This window comes from Wasmannia auropunctata, unplaced genomic scaffold (assembly GCF_000956235.1).
Source record: "Wasmannia auropunctata unplaced genomic scaffold, wasmannia.A_1.0 LD336106.1, whole genome shotgun sequence".
Taxonomy (NCBI): domain Eukaryota; kingdom Metazoa; phylum Arthropoda; class Insecta; order Hymenoptera; family Formicidae; genus Wasmannia; species Wasmannia auropunctata.
In genome coordinates, this window is record NW_012026784.1 from 9427155 (window position 1) to 9449569 (window position 22415).

The 22415-nt window shown below is 34.8% G+C and overlaps 3 protein-coding genes across 3 annotated transcripts in view; all 3 read left to right on the plus strand.

Annotated features, from left to right (window-relative positions):
* Positions 1-338: 338 nt before the first annotated feature.
* On the plus strand, positions 339-4346 carry LOC105456121 (major royal jelly protein 5). Its single transcript, XM_011699942.1, has 3 exons — positions 339-685; positions 2405-2660; positions 3308-4346. The coding sequence occupies exons 1-3, from the start codon at positions 444-446 to the stop codon at positions 3932-3934; spliced, it is 1125 nt and encodes a 374-aa protein (XP_011698244.1). The 5' UTR covers positions 339-443; the 3' UTR covers positions 3935-4346.
* A 3963-nt stretch (positions 4347-8309) lies between these two features.
* Positions 8310-12981, plus strand: LOC105456112 (protein yellow). Its single transcript, XM_011699931.1, has 6 exons — positions 8310-8558; positions 8907-9399; positions 9999-10101; positions 10573-10661; positions 11204-11496; positions 12561-12981. The coding sequence occupies exons 1-6, from the start codon at positions 8554-8556 to the stop codon at positions 12802-12804; spliced, it is 1227 nt and encodes a 408-aa protein (XP_011698233.1). The 5' UTR covers positions 8310-8553; the 3' UTR covers positions 12805-12981.
* A 2887-nt stretch (positions 12982-15868) lies between these two features.
* Positions 15869-22415, plus strand: part of LOC105456131 (protein yellow-like) — a 7942-nt gene continuing 1395 nt past the window's right edge. Inside the window, exons 1-5 of the mRNA XM_011699954.1 lie at positions 15869-16614; positions 17676-17905; positions 18834-19015; positions 20737-21203; positions 21612-21855. Of these exons, the coding sequence (XP_011698256.1) occupies positions 17680-17905; positions 18834-19015; positions 20737-21203; positions 21612-21855 (1119 nt within the window). The 5' untranslated portion in view covers positions 15869-16614; positions 17676-17679. The remainder of the gene's footprint in view (positions 16615-17675; positions 17906-18833; positions 19016-20736; positions 21204-21611; positions 21856-22415) is intronic.

Below are 22415 nucleotides of genomic sequence, written 5' to 3' on the forward strand. Positions count from 1 at the left end.
AAATTTTTCTTCAGATTTTTTTTTTTTTTTTTTTTAAGTAGAAAAGAATATTCTTGGGCTCTAATGTGATTAATTTGCGTTAAGAGAAATAATTCAATGTGATCAGTTCATCACAAGATCGTGTCGGCTCATCGTACCTTATTTATAATAAAATTCATCGTAAGTATTTACAGAATTAATGCGCGTTTGTGGCAATTTCTCGTCAACGTTTAATAGCAATTTGTGCGGAACTGCTTCGATGAACGTGTTCATGTCGACTCGCTGCCCATCGCGGCCAAATATTTTTTTCAAACAAAGACGTTGCGCAACGTCACGCTCCGCGATGTGGCAGGATTATAAAACTGGCGTAATCCGGAGGATTTTACAGTTTACGGTTTGATTCGATCGCCAAAAGAGACGCGGTCGGGTATTCGAAGAACGGGGGAAGCTCACAGGAAATAAGGATGCTTTTCGCACGAGCGGTGACGTTCGCCGTCGCCATCGTCGTCGTCGTCGGCGCTTCGAAAGACGTCGAAGACACTCCCGAAAAGAAATCCACGAAAGTCCAGTGGACCGGCGGCTCCTTCGATTGGCCTTGCGCGGCCACGAAGAGCATGTTCAAGAACACCGGTCGTTACATCGGGAAGAACGTCCTCGCCACCAGAGTTGTGATCAGCAAGGACGACGCCTACCTTGCTTTACCTAGGTATGAGATGCACAATTTGTAAGCTTATAACGCAGTTGCGATAATTATAATTATAGATAATTTAATATTTCTGTGGGGTATTTTGAATATTTCTTGTACTTTTTTTTTATTAATCCTTTATTAAAGGATACGATGAGATAATCTTGAAGAGGATTAGAAACATAATTTTTTATGTTGTAATAAATTTTTATTTAGTAATATAATATTTGATTAAGATTTCTACATACAGGTATGTGTATGTCAAAATACGTCTAAAACAGGTTTTATTGAGTCGTTCTAGAAAAAAATGTTGTAAACCGTTATCTTTATTAGATTCAGCAAAAATATTCGTGTTACACTAATGATTTATGGTCTCGCAGACTAATGTGTTTTTCAATGAAATGCAAAGCCTTTTAACATGAAAAAATGTAAAAAATTTTTCACGTTACTTAAAATTTATTTTACACACAAAGATATTTAGAGAAAATATATGTAGAGGAAAAAATCTGTTGCAAAAGAATCTCATGAAAAAGCAACAATTAAGGAGTAATTAATATTAGATATACATATTATAATCGCAAGAGAAAAAAAATTTCTCTGCAAAAAAGTCTGTACAAAGAAGTGGTCGATTCTATTTATATTTTCGATTCATCGTAAACGCGATCGTTCCTCTCTTGATGTTCAAATCCGGAGTAAAAGGGCAACCGCATTCTTCGGTGAGTTTACTCGTTCGAATGGAGAGAAGCCGCGGCGGACGGAGAAAAGTGCGCCGGTTGCAAATCGCGCGTGTTACGTCAGTAGCGATCGATATACGGCAGTATCAGAATCTTCGTGGAAATTAACGAGGCACGAGTACGACGTGAACCGAGATTGCGAGACGCGATCGTGATCGCAGTTTCCGACGCGGGAAAAAAATGAAGTAATCATCTCGCCGAGATATCCACGGGAATTTCAAGCCTCGTGTTCGCAGAAGATAACGGGGATTTTTTTTCTCCCAACGTGTATGGCGGCCGAAAGACACACGTCTGCCTTGTCACGATGTAGATCCCGTAATGAGAATGTTCGCACACACAGACGCATGTGTAATAATGTTGCGACATTAACGGCCGGCGATCGTATCTGCCGCGTTTCCGAAGGGCGGCATTTGATATTTGCTGCTGCAAACGCAATGAAACGCGCCTCGCTCGACGATAAAAGCGTTTAATCGCGATATCTTCATCACACACTTCCTTTCCATTATACGTGCACAATCATTAATCTTATTGATTGTCGGGCGATCTTTACGGGCGTTACAGGGTTAACACGCGATATTACCGGGGTTAATGATCAACATCAGTAAGCAGCGCTATTTGTATAATTGATTGCTGATTAACGAACAAGGCATACTTTACAATGTTTATTTTTGACTTGTCGAACGTAGCAAATTGACTGTAAGGTGTAAAGAATGCATGTATTTAATTCTGATAATTTGTATATAATTTATATATTTCGGGAGGAACGCAAATAAAATTTTATTTAGATTTATGGCACTCTGTACATATTAACTGTGAAGCAACGTAATTTTAAGAAAGAAGATTAATATAACGTTTCAAAGAACTTGAATGTTGAAACACGAGATTGCCGCAAGAAAAAATCTCGTGTTTAATATTTTCTGATGATAATACACAAGAGATAAGAGATCGCGATGCCTTTAGAATTAAGAAACATACTAACGTTTATTCGAAACGTTTCTCCATGCAGATTCAAGCCTGGCGTGCCAGTGACCTTAGCGAAAGTCTGTTTGAAAGATAAGAATTGCCAGGCTACTCTCTCGCCCTTCCCTTGCTGGTCGCTCCAAGAAGAAGGTACATGCTCCGCGCTGCAAAATGTCGTGGACATCTTTTTGGATCCCCAGGACGTCCTGTGGGTGCTGGACACGGGAGTCGTAAACACCCTCGAACAGTCGGAGCGCAAATGCTCGCCGAAGGTTGTCGCCCTGGACATAAAAACCGGCAAGGTGAGAGAATTCGTTTCCGAAACTTGCAACATGTAAAAGGCGTATCTTATCTTCTACTTATAAAAGTTTCGTTGGAGATATAAAAAAGACGGTTTCCATAAAACTTCCTACAACTTTGCGACTATGGAAGCACAAAAATGCTCTAATATGTGCATTTGCGTTGTTTAATCTATCTCTATCTTTTAATGAAAAAAAATGCAAAAATTATTCTACGTTTTTAATATAAATTATAAATCATAATTTTTCGTTAGTCATTTGCACACGCACTCATGTTATTAATCCGCATTGCTTTTCCTTTTTTTTCGCAATGCGTTATGCAAGAAGAATTACAAGCAACTTCCCTAACAAACAAATCACCGTGTAATATTCGATTAAAAAGCTATTTTTCATAGGTACAATCTGATCGTTGCGATACTAATTAAGTGAATTATTTAAATTTATTCAAAAAATTATGATGCTTTCCTTTAGCTCGGTATTTGTGAAAGATAGATTTAAAATTGTTTCTAACATGAAAATAAAATAGCATAAACAATATATATATATTTTTTCGAATTTCTTTTTTCGCAAAAATTTAATTGATTCTTCGATCGTGTAATGATACGGATAACGCAAACGATAGGATAACGCAATGAATGCTTCTTTTCCAGGTCGTGAAAACCATCCAACTGGACGATTTGTCGACCCCGTCGTCCCGACTGCAGTACGTGGTGGCGGACTACAATCCGGACGGCCGCGTCTTCATCTACGTGTCCGACGCAGCCTCGCGGGCGATCCTGGTGTACGACGTGACCACGGGTCGCGGATACCGCGTTGTACTTCCGCAGGCGGTAACCCTGAACTGCGACCGCCGGGACGTGCTCTATCTCGCTCTGATACGCCACCACGACGGTAGCACCTGCCTGGTCTTCACATACTTGGGCAGCAACCGTCTGTTCAGCATCCGAACGGATCATCTCAGGAGCGGTAACGCCCACGGTAAGATACAGGATCGCGGGCAGAAGCCCAAGAAGTTGGTCATTGTCGGTACGGACAACGGTAGCGCGCTCTTCTTCCGCTACGAGGGCGAGCAGGAGGTCTACAGATGGGACAGCGTCACGCCCTTCGTGCCGTCCAACTTCCAGCTGGTCTACAACACCGATGACTGCTGCTCCCTGGTCACGCACGTCGCGCCCGACTACAAGAGGGAACAGATGCGTGTCCTCGAGAGCAACTTCGCGGACTTCATGCAGGGCACCGTCGGCTGCGGAGCCAATCAAGCGTTGAAGGTGCTGTAGAGCGAGATGTTCTCGCCGATCGTGAATAGATCGAGGACTGGGAGCGCGGATTGATAACAGCGACATGGTTATCTCGGTCCCCGGAGTACCTCAGCCGAGAGATCGAGTGTACCATTACAATTCGACGAGATTACCTTTCTATACTGTAGATACAATATGTATAAGGAACAATATGTACCTCACGCCAATCGTCGTATCTTCCATTGCCGTTAATATGTAACATAAAAATCATTCTCTTGTATGTACATGTGTATGTGTTTATCTGTGTGTATGATATGCGTGTCTGTAGCGTCGAAACTCGAACTCGTCAAAATTACATCGGCCGCAATGCGTCCGATGCAAAAACTCCGACGGTAAGCGAAATGTCAATCGCTGACATTCGTCGGATGGAGAAATAAACGTATTATAAAAATTCAGCGTTTTTAACTTTTCCCTTTTAATGCGACACGCGTTGCATTTCTGGTCTACGCTCGACGCGTCTCGATTTATATCTTCGAGCGGAAATTAATTTATACGCTGCACTAATCCTCACTGATTAATTAACTAGTTCGATTCGCGCGAACTGATTCGTCGCTTTTAATTAAATAACTCAAGTTCTGCGTTATATCTCCTTGCTGACTTGTCGAGAATATTTTCTAATTTTGATCTAGAATTGTATGTATTTTTGTATTTTTTCCCTCTAGATCATACAGATCGCTTTATCTTCGTTCCGATCAGAATTACAAAATTACATGCAACAAGTTCCATTCGTTTGAAAGGAGAAAAAAAAAGAAACGCCGACGAACCGCGCGTGAAAAAGTTAATTACATCGCGTGTTCTACTCCCAGGCCAGCAATACTATTCGCCATTATAATGCCTTTTCTTACGATCTACCTGTTCACGACCTGTATAAGTTTGCCTTTGTGTGAGAAACGCACGTGCTCGGCATAAATTAATAGCTTACATCGAGGACGAAGAGAGTGTTTGATTTTTAACGCGGCACCGGTTTTCCTTTCGAATTCCTGTATCCAATTTACCAGCAACTTTTTACGTCAAATTCCGTTTCTTTTTTCCTTTTATGCCTACCGGCATTCGGACATTGAACCAGAAGCCATGTGATATACATCGGGACTTTCAATAAAAATCGATACTCAGATCAGATTATCTTCCTGGATTTACATGACACCCACTATGAAAGTCCAACTGTATCCAATTGCAAATTAAGTGATTTTTTTTAATTTTTTAATTTTTTAACGTGTGCTGCTTTAATGTGTCATTCGATCCTTGATTTGATAATCCGTCGATCGAACGGTAACTCTTTCGTAATTTATTCCGCATGATAAACTGTTTATGATTCAATCAGCACGAATCACTAACATTAACAAGCGCATTATAAACGCTAATTATATTCAGACGATATTGCACGATAATGCAGAAAGTGTGTCAAACCTCTATGTAGATAATCAAAATTAGACTTGCAACTAACGACCGATTGACGCAAAACGCCTCTTGGGCCCTAAGATGGCAAAACAAAATAATGTATACGCTATTATACGATTCAATGAAAGGAGGAGAACTGTTCAAGTTTATCGTGCCATTTTCCGATTTATCCCTCAGACATGCATGTTCGCCTGCAAAATCGAGTTCACATACAATTATAGTTTTATTACGCGGTGAAAAAGTAAGATCTCGATCGTAAATACACGATAATCATACGTTCCCGCAAACTGCAATTATATATATAACCTGCTATTGATGGCATCTAGTTGAATTGGTATAAGTGAATGACATTTCTTTACATGTACGCCCCAGTCATACATGAGCAATTTGAAATGTGTTATTTAAAATTATAATAGGCATTTTTAGGCCCCAACATTAGATGTGTGGGAGCTGGTGAAAAAAAATATTAATAGTATTAATTTTAATTTAGTCTTAAATATCACTTTTCATTATTTCATTTTTATTAAATAAAGGATTAAAAATTGCAGATAAATGCGAGATTAGATATTCAAATATAGAAAAATTGAATATATGTAATTTTTATTGTTGCATGTATCACAATTCATTATTTATCTATAATATAATCATACACGTCGATCGAAGTTGTGACAGTATCGCGAAATTATAACGAAGCTAAATCGTTTGAAACCGTCGGATTCTCCCGGAATAAAATTATTGATAATACAAGACGAGTTCCTTTTCGCTTGTCATTTCCCTTTTACATCGCGTAATTTATGAAGTATGTGGTGCGACGTCATCGCACTAGGCAACTACTCGCAAAAATGGCCTCTGATAAAAATATCTTACTCGTTTCTATCCCCACGAGACACAGGCCGAGAATTTGCTTGTCGATCTAAGCCGTCGCGTTGCAGGTCGATGGTGACCCGCTTCCGCTTCGTCGTGGGAACAGTGGGCAGTCGTGATCGTTCCTGTGCACTATGGTGTATTTCCCATAGTGTTCCACGCGACGTATTGAGCAACAACGAAATATTCGATCTCTAACGAAACACACGTTGCAAACCGTACACCCGGTAATCGAGCACTACCGTATTATTCCGTCCACCTCGGTTCCCTGCCCCTTCTATATTCCGCCCTGAATAATATCCAGTTACGATTGTTAACAATCGCGCGCCTTGCTGGCGAAAGATCACGTTAAGTCAGCTTTTAGATCAGTCGTGATGCTGCAGAAAATTCGAGCTGTTACAAAGGAGAGAAAAGAAAAGAAGAAAAAGGAAGCGCGTTCTAATCTTAAAATGATTTTTACGTCGAAAGAACTTTACGTAAAAATTAAAGAATTTTTGTTATATATAAAATATAGCATTTGAAGCATTCTACTCTCTAAATTTTCTGGAGTGACTTTCACTTTTTTGGAGCGAATTTTCACTCTTTTGGAGTAAATCTCACTCCAAAAAATTTAGAGAGTAAGCATTCTATGTGTCATATAGAACAGTGAATTCATCATCTTGCAATATTTCGAGAAGCCTTTCTAATGTTACGGAAGAATTTCTAACTCGGTTAAACTACATTCTAAAAGATTATAAATCTATCCTCGTAAAATATATACAGTAGCTTGAGTCTAAGTATTAGATATAAAAATGCAAAAGACTTAGGAGTACAAAGAATAGGCTAGGCAGGTATGCATGCTCAAGTGCTCTGTTACACGGAGAGAGAAAGTGATTTATTGGTCAGATATATAAAGATTGGTATCCGGAATCAGTACGCGATGTATACAGAATATAAGAGACTCGCACAAGAAGAGTCTGGAAAAATTAAAAAAGAAAAAAAAACGTTGCGACTTGTTAGAAAATGAATTTCAAATATATCTTGATATTTTTTCAAATATGGAAAGTACGTTCGCCATGAAGAAAGAGAGGAGAGATTCCGTGCGAAATGCATTCCAATCGTTTCTATCGATCCGATCATTTCCAATTTATTTGAAAAAGGTTTCAACAAAATTTCGCTCGAGGAATCAAGCCACTTTGACTCCGCGAGCAATGCACATTCGCCGCAAAGGGAGTAACGACATAAATAAGTCAGGAAAAGAAAAATCACGGAACAATGGCCACGACCGAGATCGTTTGTCCTTTGCTCCCTGATTCGCAATTATCGTGTCCGAAACGTAAATTGTATTTGTGATAATGGGCGCGGTCTTTAGTTCCGGGCACTTTCGATCGAGACCAGCCAAGGACGTCTACGTAACCGTTATAATTCTACAGCACAAGCGCTAATAAGTGCCATTTTGTACACTATTTTTTATGGTGTTTCGTAATATCGCACAGCAGTTTACTAGCGGTTGAAGCCGATCATCGATGCTTTATACCGCGTGTTCCGTCACGAGCGAGCGAAACTCCTTCGCGTTATGCAGTGTGTGTCGCAGAACGAGTGTACAGTTTTTTTTTTTCGGTGGATCGTAAAGAATCGTGAAGTTTGCAATTTTCAATCGTCAACGTTTAATCTAACATTTTTATTACACAAATTCTAATCAAAACCGATGTATATTCGGAGTTAAAAATAAAAACATAAAACTGTAAAGCCTTATTGTAACAAAGTTGTTATTGGATCCAAAGAAATCTTCATCGTGCATCGAAATGTACGCGAGGAATTTTCAAGTTTCCACGGTATCACGAGAAAGGATTAACTTTTTGACTTACGGAAGTTAGGGAAATATGCGGGCCGGCGAGTAAGCCAGTCACGAGCCACTTTCTTCGCCGCCTTGCGAGAAGAGATTTGCGCGAGACTGGCCGGCGTTTGCATTAAACTCCGAAGTCCTGGAATGGTCTTGATCGTGTAGGCGTGTTGAGCAGCCCCTCGATAGAGCGTATACGATTGTGCGTACGAGTAAAAGTACATGCGCGTCTCGTTACACAATGCATTCGAGTTGTGGTACCCTGTCTCTTAGGGAGTCAACAAGTTCTAGCGGGCCGATGCTAGAAAATTGGATCAGTCGGTGTTCGGTCGGTAGAACTTGTGGTACACACCCGTGCATATACGTCTCCTCGCGACAGTTGACGGTGGTACCGCGCGGCTGGTATTCAATCCGATCCGATTATATTGTTCCCGTTCATCGCTTCTCGTGCGAGTGATTGCAGCAGTGCGGCTGAGGCCTCCACTTACCGTATTTTAGCCTTTAGCCTTGCAACATGAGGTGAGTAACGGATATGAAAACGGTAAACAGAATAATTCAATTCCGGAATACAGGCAGGATGATCGAGGTCTTGCGTTTATTTTCACGTGATACTCGCAATCTAAATTTAATTCGCTCAACAATCGGATTTTTTTACAAATAAATTTGTCAAAACTCTTGCCTGTTAAAGAAAGTTTCAAAAGATAATTTAATAATATATCTCCTACAAAAGAGGATATCAAATTATGATTAAAGCTATCTATGCTTTTTGCGGAATATTCCAATATGTAACTGTTTTAAAAATAACTGCAGTGTTTATTTAAATTAATTAATTAATTAATTGTCCGTTCGTTTCTTAAATTTTCGCAGGTACATGTTCCTTGCGACAGTTTTGTCGCTGTTGTGCGTCAGGACGAAGGCGGGAACGTTGGAAACCGTAGCGCAATGGCCGCTGCTGGAATTCTTGCTGCCGAACGAGCGCGGCTTTCAGTACCAACCGGAAAATATAGTGATGACCGGGATCGAGATAACCTGGAACAGAATCTTCGTGAGCACTCCCAGGTTACGTGCTGGCGTACCGGCCACCCTGAGCTTCTTCCCCAGGAAGGTACCGTTGGGCAGCAGTCCGCAGCTTCAGGCGTATCCCTCGTGGGACTGGCACGGTGCCGGAAAAGGAGAGATCAACTGCACCAAGCTGATCTCGGTGTATCGTACCAGGCTGGACAGATGCGACCGACTGTGGGTCGTTGACGCTGGCGTCATGACATCGATTGACGATTTCATGCCCGTTTGCCCGCCGAAAATTGTGGTCTTCGACTTAAAAACCGATCAAGTGGTCCGTCACGTCACTTTTCCGCGTGAGGTGAGCAGAGCGACGATCTTTCGCGATAAAGTGTAGAATGGATACATCAATGAAGGTGATTTAGCTCTGTGTGGTCGCGCATTTAGAAAATCAAATAAATCTAGAAATGTAGAAATAAAGATGTGTGTGTGTGTGTGTATGTGAAAAAAATAGACGTATATAAAAGGACAATTTATGCAAGAATTTATGCAACGTTTACGAAAATTATTATTTTGTCTCTTAAAGAAATATTTCTTCTTCAATAAAAATAATATTATTTAATTGAAATTAAAATTTTCCAATATATTGTTTGCTTATGTAAAATATATTATTAAAATTAGCAATGAAAGGAGAATGTCAGATGTGACGAAATCGTTTGTAAATGATCAGTACGATCGGTTTAATTGTAGAATAATCAAAAAACCGGTTTCACGTGCAATTTTATATTGCTATTTGCTGGATTTATGTGATGCTTGAAAATAAGCATAGAGACAGTGATCATTCACTGGTGATCTTTCAATCTGGCCTGAAAAACAGGTTGCATTTAAGATATTTTTGCGCAGGGTTACGTAAAAGTAATTGTTCCAAGCAATCATTGTCGTGTACGTCTTTTTCTTTAGGTGCTGAGACCGGATTCTTTGCTGACCAACGTTGTCATCGATGAAGTCTCGGCGAAAACCTGCGATGACGTATTTCTCTACATGACTGACACACTCGGTCCAGGTTATACAACTTTTTAATTGAATTGTTAATTAAAGACATTTTAAGATTATTTATAGACCATATTTTAGATTTAATGATTTCTTATCAATTTTCTTGGTCAAATCGATTTCAACAAACACATGTATAATATTCTACATTTTACTTTGCAATTTAAATGCATCCAAAAAACGAATGATAAGCATAGTATTTGTTTTCTCATGTTTGAGATTGATTTTTCAAACGCTCTCGTTCACTTTCTTCTAAAACTTCCAATAAAATTCAAAAGAGAAATTAAATCATAAATAATTCGCTCACTAATTGCATGTATCCGTATATCGCTATTCTATCGGCGCTAATTTCTATATCTTTTTCAGAGTTATTAAAATCGTTAATTAAATTTTAACTTAAAATTGCAAATAAAAAATATTTTTTCTTACAAATTCTCGAAGAATCTTCTCACAAAGATCACAAAGATCTTAATTACTTTTCCAGGAATTCTTATCTTCGATGGTGGTAGAGATAGAAGTTGGAGAGTCGTTCATTCATCCATGTTTCCTAATCCAGATGAAGCAATGTACAGAGTAAGTACAAGAGTTTCGTATCTTAAAATTTAGGAAAATATGAATTAATTAAAAATTAATTTGTATTAATAATTAAATTCAACGTGATCTCTTTTGCTTATAAAAGATATGGTAGTAAATTAAATGGTATTACAAATGTATTTTTTATTATTTAATTATTGTTCTGTCATTTACTGCTGCGATTTAATCTTTTAATAAATAAATTTTTCAATATTTACAATCTCTTCTGATAAAATATAAAATTAATTTACATGTAAGAAATATATCTCAATAATTAGTTGTAAAATTTATAATTTATTTCCTTCTGCAACAATAACAACTAGAATAAAAAAGTTTGTGTACATCTTAAATCTTGTCATTATAATTGATATTATAATCGATGCATAGTTTAAATCTCTTGTTATTATATTTTATAAGATCGCGGAAAATTTTCCTGACTACTCTACATGATATACATAATACATGTAATATATTTTATTATATGTAAAATTTCTCCAATTAAACATACATATCTGTCAAACATTAACTGGGCATTTTTCTAGATCGGAAAAGACACTTTCGAGTTCTTAGACGGCATAGTGGGAATAACATTTTCACCGAAACTCGGGATCGTCTACTATCAACCTCTGGCAACAGATCGTATCTTCAGCGTGCCCACCTCGGCTCTCCAAGCCGGTCCGCTACCTTTCGGTGAACAGTTACCTGTGACCTTGGTCGGCAGAAAGTCGAGTCAAGGTCTGGCACTGGCCGTGAATCCTCAGGATGACTCGATCTTATTCTCGCCCTTTACCGAGACCGCGATCGCTTCGTGGCAACCGCAAACAAATCAGCAGAGGTGCGAAAATTTTATATGTATATATACGAAATATGTATTCTTATAAATATAATTACATCATTCAAAAAAAAATTTATTAGGTAATGTTATGCAGTGTTAAGTCACTCTAACATGTGCGTTCAGAATTAATGCTTATTATTCTTATTAAGAAGTATATTTTTCTTGTATTCCGGTTTATTCTATATATTGATATATTATTATAAGAACAATGTTATATAACAAATTTACAATCGGGAAAACAACAAGGTCTATAAGAATCTTGAAGCGGTTGCATACTATGTCACGCAAACCGGTTCCGCTTTAATGAAATGGTCGCCACACTGTTGGTTACGACTGTGCCAAAGTGAATGCACTGTATATATCGATCCTATATAAACTTGTAGAACAGTGTCGAACTATTATCAATTCCCATAAGGAAAACGAATTTGCTATGGTAATCATTTTTAATCGCGGAAACATTTTCTTTATTATTTTTGTTACAAAAAGAGAAAGACTACTGCAAATATTTCATTTCTTTATCCTCGTATTTCCATATTTATTTTTCCATAATATCTTCGTTTATAAAAAATATATTGATTGCTCTATCAGACTTCCCTAATATTTATTTATATAATTTGATTGGCAGTTTCTAACTTTCATGATCGAAATTTGTTAAACGCTAAAGTTAATTAAGAGAGAATTGATTGTATTATACTGTACAACAAAATTTGAGGTTTTTTTGCATCACGAGTGTGAATAATTGACAAAAGTTAGCTATCACGTCACAATTTTAAGAAAAATGAAATTGTTTTTGACCTCATTGACGCATTTTTCTCAAAATTGTGACGTGATACCCAACTTTTGCCAACGGATTTGTTCAACAGGAAAAATACGTTAGAAATGATTATTCACATCACACTCGTGATGCACAATGATGTTCCACACTGTTATCATTACGAAAAATTATTGTAATAATAGTATAATACATATATCATCATATCATCAGAGTTATAATTTTTATATTTTTTATAATTACAATTATAATAGAAATAATTTTGTTATCTCTCACTTATTCTTTTTTTCAGGATACTCGCATTTAGTCCAGAAAAATTACAATTTACTGCCGAGATTTTATGGGCAAGATATGACAATGGTAATTTTTGGATAATGTCGTCAAGATTTCACAAGTTCTTCCTGAGACAGATTGATAATCGTCAGATGAACATCCGCATCATGAGAATCAAAATGGATAACCAAGCGCTGACTTCTTTTAATCAGCAGATTGACCCATATTCTTCACATTACTATAATAATACTCTAGGATTCTAAAAAAAAAATATTGGCGTAAAAGTGCTCAGATTGAAAAAATTATGACAGCAGAGAATATTGTTCATAAGAATTAAATATCACCGTTTACCGATGATATTACTACTATCTCGATTCGGTAGAATATAATTTTGAAAATATATTTATGATAAAAATGTAATAAAAAATATCTAGAGAAAAGAAAATGCTATATAAAATTTTTACAATTAAAATATTATTATAAAAAAAAAGTTTTTATGAAATATATACTTTTCGTTAAGATATTCTGAACTTAAGAAACCTAATAAAAAGCTTTAATCCTATCACAATTAACCAATTTGACAGTCATAAATATCATAAACGTTTCAAGATATTTTAATTTAGTATTTATAGAAAATAATGCTTTTAGAATTTTATATGATTTTAATGTTTTAAAAAAGATAAAAAATAAAAGATTATTTTATCAAACTTGGTCTTTTCTTAGAAATATATTCAATAATTTCAGATTGTTTTAATACCGATTGTCTCATTACTAAATATTTTAAACAATTATATTAATTTCACGTAAATTAATTAATTGAAGTACGCTATTCTTACTTAAAAATTGCTTAAAAGTTCGTCGGAAAACTAGGTTTAACTCAATATTGCCAAGTTCGCAAATTCTTCTGTACGTAATATCGGCGTTCGCATTCTTTGGCAATTGCAGCCTAAGATATGCTTAATAATTTATTTTCATCGAAGGTTTGTGATGTTTTGTGATATCTTAGTAATATTTAATAGTTTTTTAAATTTATAAATAACGCGTCTTTTCATAAATTTTCCGTTTCTAAAGTTAATCCGAGAGTTAAAATTTATATAAATATAGATTTGTACATAAATAACAATTGTCATGAGAGATTAAAGATAAAGTGACAAATAAAACGACTTAAAGATATATAAAATAAAATGATGAGCTAGATCTATAGATCTGTCTAATGTCCCGTTCCAGTTTTCGTATTGAGAAAGATGCATCGAGAGAGCACCTATTCCTTCAATTAAATTATGGCTACGGATGGCATACAAATTTAATATCAAGCGATAAATAAACGAGAGATTAGGAGATTATAATTAATAAGTAACAGGTATAATTAATAGTAACATTTTTTTCTTAAAGATGTAGTGAAAGTTATGCTCTCAAAAGGTCGTGTCCTATTACATATGCAATATGCAATTAATCAGTTGTAATATTTCAATATTTTTGTAATGCAGATGTCTTGCTAATTTAATAAAATACATGTCTTGCTGCCATTAATTTGCTAAATAAATTATATTGCGATTATATATATTTTTTTAATTGACTCGAAGCGTATTTACAATCTGTCAGTCTGTGACATTAAATAAATTTTATTGTTAGTTATACATTTAAGTAATTACATACGTATAATTTTACAACAAATTATATATGAGTACTCCGTGTAAAATATTACAAGCCGTTTTTTCTTCAAAATTATTACGAACAAAAATACATTTTTTTACTAGTGCTTTGAAATTGATTACCTTTTGTGAGGCAAGCGAAATTATACGATCACTCAAGAGGATATCGTGTTTTAAAATAAAAATGCATATTTTTTTTTACATAAATCATTTTTCTTCTCCTGTTAGCGTATATAAAAGTGAGATCATTAACAGTACTATAAATATATATTTTTGCTAATATAATTTCTGTTAATTACTCAGTTAAATAATTTATTTCCTATACATATCTAAAATAACTGTCAAATAAATTAATTTTTTAATGCACTTTGCACACAATTATGACTGTTATCATTTGTATTGCATATACGCATACGCAGGTGGTAAAACATCACTAGTCATTATTTCCACACACGTCATTTTATTTCGGCTTACAATCGAAGGTTATTTGTTTTATCGAGAAAAACGAGATAATTGTCGTCAGAATTACGTGTTAGAGTCTCCCATAATGACGAATGAGCGGAATGCAAATGGCCAAGATGCAAAATACGCAACATGTCTATTGTATACGCAGACGTCTTTTGTACATACTTCTCTATTGATTTCAAAAAACGCTGACAAATCATACTAGAAAAAAAAACATTTATGCAGAATAGTAGTATCCATTACTCGAGTGACATCATCGTTTGCCTCATCGTCCTTCTTGTTGAAACCTGCTAAAATGCCGGTAGATTCAAGTGATAATAAAAACGAGATAATAATGAGACGAAGTCGAAATAGTGTCTCTACGTTGAAAAGGCGTATTTCTTTTAAATCGTCGACTGAATGACACATTAAACTTCTGAAATATCGGTCGTTTATATCTATTAAAAAACGAGCTTTTATGTTAACGTATACAAAGTATCAATAAAGTTGAATGAATATTTGATAATTTAGTGTTTATTTATGTGTGTGTACGTATACGTTATGAATTAAAAACAATTCCATCTCGTGCCATAAAAAGTTTTTTATATTTACAGTATTACTTTTTAACATTTATATTTTTTATTAAGTTACTTTTTTATATCATGTACACAAAAGATTTAGGACTATTTTAAGAGTTAAAACAATTTTTTATTTATCCGCGTTTAAATATTCAAGATACATGTGGAAATGAGAATAGCTTCATAAAACAGTCGCAATATTTTGAAATTAATGAGACATTTATTCGGGCTTTAAAAAAGGATGCGCAACATAGTGTAGATATCTCGTGGTTGGTTTTACACAAATCATTCGCGATGAAATTTAAATTTGATAGAACCGGATTTAAAACGGATGTTTTTATTTTTTACGCAGTCTCCATCGAAAAGTTGCTTCCAAATCACAAATCGTAGTCAACAGTCGTTCCGTGCGGCTTTTCATCGCAATGTTTAAGTAGCAGTACAACATAGCGTGACGTTAAAAAATAATTGCGTGCACAACAGACTTATTTTAGTTTCTTTCCTCTTTAAAGATATATGGACTCAGTCGGTTTCGTCACTGCATCTAGGTTTGTTGATTTTTCCAGTCGCGTGCGTAATTTATGTAGTAAAACACTTGCCGTACACTTCACTTGCGTACCATGACCTCAAACGGCAATCTTATCTTCGTCACGACAGACAGCTAAAGCAACCACCTCCCTTTGGACTTTTCTGTTCCGGTGGAGCGGAGATGTTCGGAACGCGAACGCGTGAAAAGTTACGCGCCGCCTTGAGAAATCTCGCAGTCGTCCCTCGGTCGTCTCGTAGTCCGGAGCGTGCGGGACCAGGACATCTCGTCTAACCTCCCGAATTATCATTCACATTGAAATAACATTGAATAATCAACCGCGTGAAACGATCAGAGCGACGCTAGAGAGTGTCGCGCTGGCTGCACACTCGTCGAGTTCTCTCTGTTACAATATACAACGATATCTTAACGCATTGAGAATATCTTAAGAAAAGAGAAAACTACGAGAAGATAAAAAGAAGGTATATTCTGATATCGTGAATGATCACAAAATTGAAGTACCGACATCCGGAAAACAGAGGAAATAAGGAGAAAAGCGTTTCGTTAAATATTAATCGGTAACGCTAGCGAGTATAACAACCGCCTCCGAACTTCTCTATCCGTGACAGTGAAAGTGCCGAGGAAAGAAGGAAAAAAGACCGGCCGCCTCTTTAACGATACTCGTGTTTACGAAAGAACGGGCAAGAACTTCGTTGCAAGTCGGTGCCTTCGTCGAATTTGGAGACGAAGAAACGATTGTCGTGTTTACTGCGTAAAACTGTGTCGTGTTATCACTGAGTGCCACGGTCACGAAGAAGTATTCAAAAATCTGTGAATTCGTCACTGAAGATAAAACCAAATAATATCGACAGAGAGGTAAAAAACATTTATCAAAAAATTCTGTAAACATATAGGCATTGCAAATATTTTCAATATCTCTGAAGATTTGATATAAGAAACATTATTTTCTTAAGAATAATCTTCCTGATAAGCACTTCTGCCAGCAGTAATAAGGGAAATTAATCTGTAGATTAGTGAAATTGTAAAATGTTAGAAATCTATGACAAAATTTATAAAAAACATTATCTCTATATTGTGATTAATTCTTTACAGAATAAAAGGAAGTTTTCTATTTAAAAGATATAAACATATAAACGATACTTTCTATGATGGTTAATAATTACATTTGAGAATTAATTGTTAATAAATTTGTTAAAATTTGAAATTTGATGACTGTAAATTATTCTAGTACACTTGCATTATTAATATCAAATTTTTTAATAACTTTTTGTTATCACAAATTGTTATCAGCTTTTTTATTTTTTATTCTTTTCGGTAATGTACAAAAATTAATATCAAGGAAAGTTAAATAAAAACAATGATCTATTTTTTTACGAATATATGCTTGTAGGAGATAAGGTCAATGAAACATTGAAGTACATTTTTTGTATTAACGATAATTAATTAACTCCATTTTCATTATCAAATTTTATCATGGAATTTCTTCGGTGAAAGTCTATAAGGTTAGAAAGTGCAATAACTAAACTAATTTGAAACACCAATCGCTCGTACTTGAAGCACGTATAAACACGTTCGACATCTGACATTTAATTCCCGATTCCATCTTGTTTTAAATATGTAACAACGCACCGTCTTATGTATGAGAAGTATAAACTTTTTAATTAAGAAGTTTCTAATAACATTTAGTGCATGCAGATTTTTGCAAAAGAAATTTAAAAATTGTTAAAAAATATTGATTATATTACATTATAATACATTTTGAAAACTCCATGCTATAAGTTATATTGAAAAAATACGTATATTATTTAATAAATCTCAGTAACTATAGAATTAAGAAAAAATATATTTATCGTACATTATGAATGCAACGTTAGTGTTTTTCTTCTTAAAAGATAAATGATAAAACTTGTTTACAGATTCATGATGAGGTTTGGACTGATCCAGTTATTATATCGTTTTATAAATTTTATTATACCGTTCCTGCTCTTGGAAAGATGCGCCAGCATTGAGAGATTGAAAGGTTTATATTCCTGGAAGGCTCTAGAATTTGCCTTCCCAAATGAAAATGCAAGAGATCTTGCTATACAAGAAGGCCGTTTTATTCCTGGGGCACCGGTACCGATCGACGTGGATTTTTATCACAGAGGTTATAAATTTTTTGTATTACTCCACAAACGCATATTTAAAATCGTTGCAAATCATTTGCGTTGCAAAATACTAATAAACTGATCTTTCACTTTCGATTTTATGTCCGATTAATAACTTGATATTTACTATTCCATTTTTAAAATTAAAACTAAAGTTGTAAGCTATATATAAATGTAACTTTAAAACAAAGTTATTATTGCTTTGATAAACTACTCTTTTATTTTATAAAATCGAGTTAATTGAAGATTGTTAATTGGAGAATTATATTATTTGTATAATCGCAGCTTTTTACAATGGAGGTTTAATCGCGATCGCGTAATTGATCGATTGTGATCTAACAATTCGTGCTGGAATGCTTCACGTTGCTTCATTGTTTATTCATTTTAGGCAACGAAACTTCTTAAGTAACGAAAATTTTTTACGATAACATGTTTGCATAATTTTTGCGTAATTTTATCATACGTAAGAATATACTAATTTTCATATTGTTCTATATTATAATTTGAATTGCCTTGACAGACAATTAATCAGATTATTATGAACCAGAAAGTTTACGTAAATACGAATTTTATTTAACTTCATTGTACAATTGCAGTCTTTCAGTATTATTAATTCAGTATTCTTAAAAGATATAGTATAGAAAGTAAAGAAGTAAAAGAATATATAGAATATTTAATGATATAAAGCATGTGTTATAAAGACATAATACATGTTTACATTTTTGAAGCATGTGAGCAACATTAACAATTTGACTTAAATACAAGCATTACATAAATCATTCTGTAACAAAACTAAAGGAGAGATTTCCATTAAAATTTTTTCATTTCACGATTGCTTAATTAAAATAGCCTTACCTATTATCTGACAAATTAGTTCGTTTAAGTCGTTTTGCATAACAGTTAACAGTCAGTTTAATAAATGCGTAGCAAAACATGGATCCGTAGTCTTCATCACGATACCTAGGATTCAAAACGGGATTCCGGTCACCCTCGGTTACGTCACGAATGACGTCTCTTCTGAGGGAAATCCGTTAATTGCGCCTTATCCAAGCTGGGAATGGAACAGATTGGGACATTGCGATGCGATGACCAGTGTGTTCAGAGTGCAGGTAACGGCGAGAAAATTGTACTTGTAAATTGGATCAATAACCAGTCGCTGACGCAACTTAATAATATTGTATTGTAACATCGTATTAATTAATCCTGCGCTTGTTTCCGACAAGATTGACATTAGAAATGGTACAGCAATGACTCAACGTTATTTTCGATCAAATGAATTTGTAACATCGTATTAATTGATCCTGCGACTGTTTCCGACAAGTGACATTAGAAATTGTACAGCAATGACTTAACGTTATTTTCGATCAAATGAATTTGACTTCATTTCCGCGATATGACTATGGTAACCGCGCGTAATCTGAAAAGAAAATTGGTAATTTATCGCACGTCAATCCTCACTTCAATTTACAATTACTGGCGCAACCGGATCTACAAGTCTTAGTTAAGAATCTTTCCGTCTTATTATCGGCAATCGCACCTCACTCATTGAAATAGATAAACATACGTCGCGTGACGATAACACATTCATTACTATTCGAGAAACTTGGATGACAAACCGACCGTGTAACGCGCACACGGAAATTCTCATAAAGGACACAACAATAAATTATCGTAATTGCTAACATTGATCACAACAATGCAGGAAGCACGCTTTTCGATATCTTCCTCACAATGAGATTGTAACGTCAACTAGGGAGATCGTAGTGCCTATACCTTATCATTACGTACAATACGCGCGATTCGGAACAATGCTTTTTGCTGATATTCCGATCGAGGCTAAAAAATGTGAGTGCCGATAAAACACACACCCATTATATAATTCTATTATTTATCAGCGGATCCTGATAACATAAAAAATATATTAATAAATATTTGTTATATATTATTTAGCAAATGAAGAAAAATTTATTTAGTTTTGAATATAAACATTAAAAATTATAATCTTGTAACAAAAAATATGGTTCTTTTTAAAGTATCTTTATCTGAATATTATAAATATTATAAATTATACGCACAAAAATAATTTGTGATATAAAACATCCTGTACCTGTAGAAACGCGTAATATACATATATATTTATTTAAAAGGCTTTCCATGAAAGAGAATGCTGTGAGCACAACGCGCGTATAAATTATCTCTTCCGTTATTATCACGCCTCGCAGTTGCTTGATTTACAATAGCATTATGATTTTCATGCTAATCATGAACAATGCAGAAACTATATAAACATGATAAAGAACCAAGAAATGGGTTATCTTTATTGTAAGTGGATAAACTAAAACTGCTTATTGAAATTTATATTAAGAGATAGCGCGATAAGGAAAACTTGGAAAGTGAATGCTTAGATTATAATTATACGTTATCTTACGATTGTTACATTAAAAATGGCATAAATCAGGAATCATTGAGTTTTATTTTAAAAAATCAACTGCAAATTTAGTCAAGAATTTATTAAAGAAAGTTAAAAAAAGTAAGAAATCTGGGATAACCGGTATATCTATATTGTATATATAAAGAAACTAAATTGTATCTCTTTTTTAATATAGCATTAAAAATATCGCAAATTACGCGTGAATAACATTTGTTAAAGTTTAAAATTTAATAATTACCTATATATTATTCTGATTTTGAATAATACATATATTAAAATTTTAATTATTGTCTAATTTTATATCTCTGACAAATTTTTCTACGGATCAACGATATGCAGTCTTACTTTTAAGAAATAATTAAAGAAAAATATAAACTACAGAGAAAGCTATGATCACAGGTGGACTCGTGCGACAGGTTGTGGGTCATCGACACCGGCAAACTCGAGGATCGGCAGATCTGTCGTCCTCAATTGCTGTCATTTTCATTGCGTACGAACAAGGTCCTGAGCCAGTACAAGTTTCCAAAGGACCAATTCAAGGATGATTCCCTATTCGTGACGATCGCGGTCGACATCCGCAACAGCGGTGACAGATGTCACGACACGTTCGTCTACATCGCCGACGTGACTGGATTCGGATTGCTCGTCTACGATCACCGCAACTCCCGCTCCTGGAGGATCACCAACAATCTGTTTTATCCCTATCCACCCCACGGAACGTTCCATATCAAAGGAGACACGTTCGATCTTATGGATGGCATTTTAGGACTAGCCTTGAGCCCGCTGAAGCAAGACGGTGATAGAATTTTATACTTCCACTCTTTGGCCAGCAGAGTCGAAAGTTGGGTACCCACTTCTACTATCAGGTGAGAAAAAATGCACGAAAGGCATTAATAAACCAAAATTATTCATTGCTACATGATTTCTGTTTTAAATACGTAACAATATCTGAGATACATTTTACGTGTCATTTTATTAGACGTATTTATTAAAGAAATAAAAATAAATTAAAATAATTACATGTTTTAATAAGATGCTTCATTTCTAAATAAAATTTTCAATTAATTTTTTAATATCTTTAATTATATTTAAATCGTAAATATTCGCAGTTAATTAATAGTCAATAAAGAGCAATAAAGATATTAAATAAATAACATAAATAATAATAAATATTCCTATATAAATTCTTCTCTGTTATGTATATTCTTTCCCTGTCTTTCACAAAGATTACTCTAATAAATAGCATTTTATAATTGGGCAATCATTATATCTAGGAATTATAGCCTCTTTGAAGAGCATTCCGACTCTGCGCCAAGGTCGTTCCGTCCATTTGCTATGGAAAGGTCATCGCAGTCGGCCGCTCAAGCTATGGACGAGAATGGGGTTCTCTTCTTCGGTCTTCTATCAGATCTCGCATTAGGATGTTGGAACAGTATCACTCATCCCGAATACGGTGGTACCAATACCGAAGTCGTTGTCATCAATCCCGATACTCTTCAATTTCCGTCTGGATTGAAGGTATCAATAGCTTATAAATGATAGAATTCTTTAATTAAATACATATGCTCTTTTGACGTATATTTCTATAGCGATAAAATTATTGCATTATAATCTTTTAATAATTTTTGTTAAAACAATAATAGTAATTAAAATAAAATACCCACACGGAGAGAATTTCCTTTTAAAATTTATTTTGAAAATCATATTAATTGTGGGATTATATATAGTATTTCAACAAATTTTATGTGACTTTCTCTGTTTTTTTACTGTATACTGTAATAAATTTGTTGTAGTATATATTTAAAAAAATAGTGAAAATCATATAAAATTCGTCGAAATACCGTGTTGTCCTACGATTAACATGATTTTCAGAGTAAATTTTAAAATACAATTCTCTCAATGCACAATATCCAACGCAAAGATAAAACTGTTGTCAAAAGCATTGTTTGAAAATTGTGTAATAAAAGATAAAATATGCTATAATTAAATTCGCGCTATAATTATATTTGCTATAATTACATTATGCTATAATTACATTCGCGCTTTTACAAATGGTGTAAATTGCATTCTCGATTATA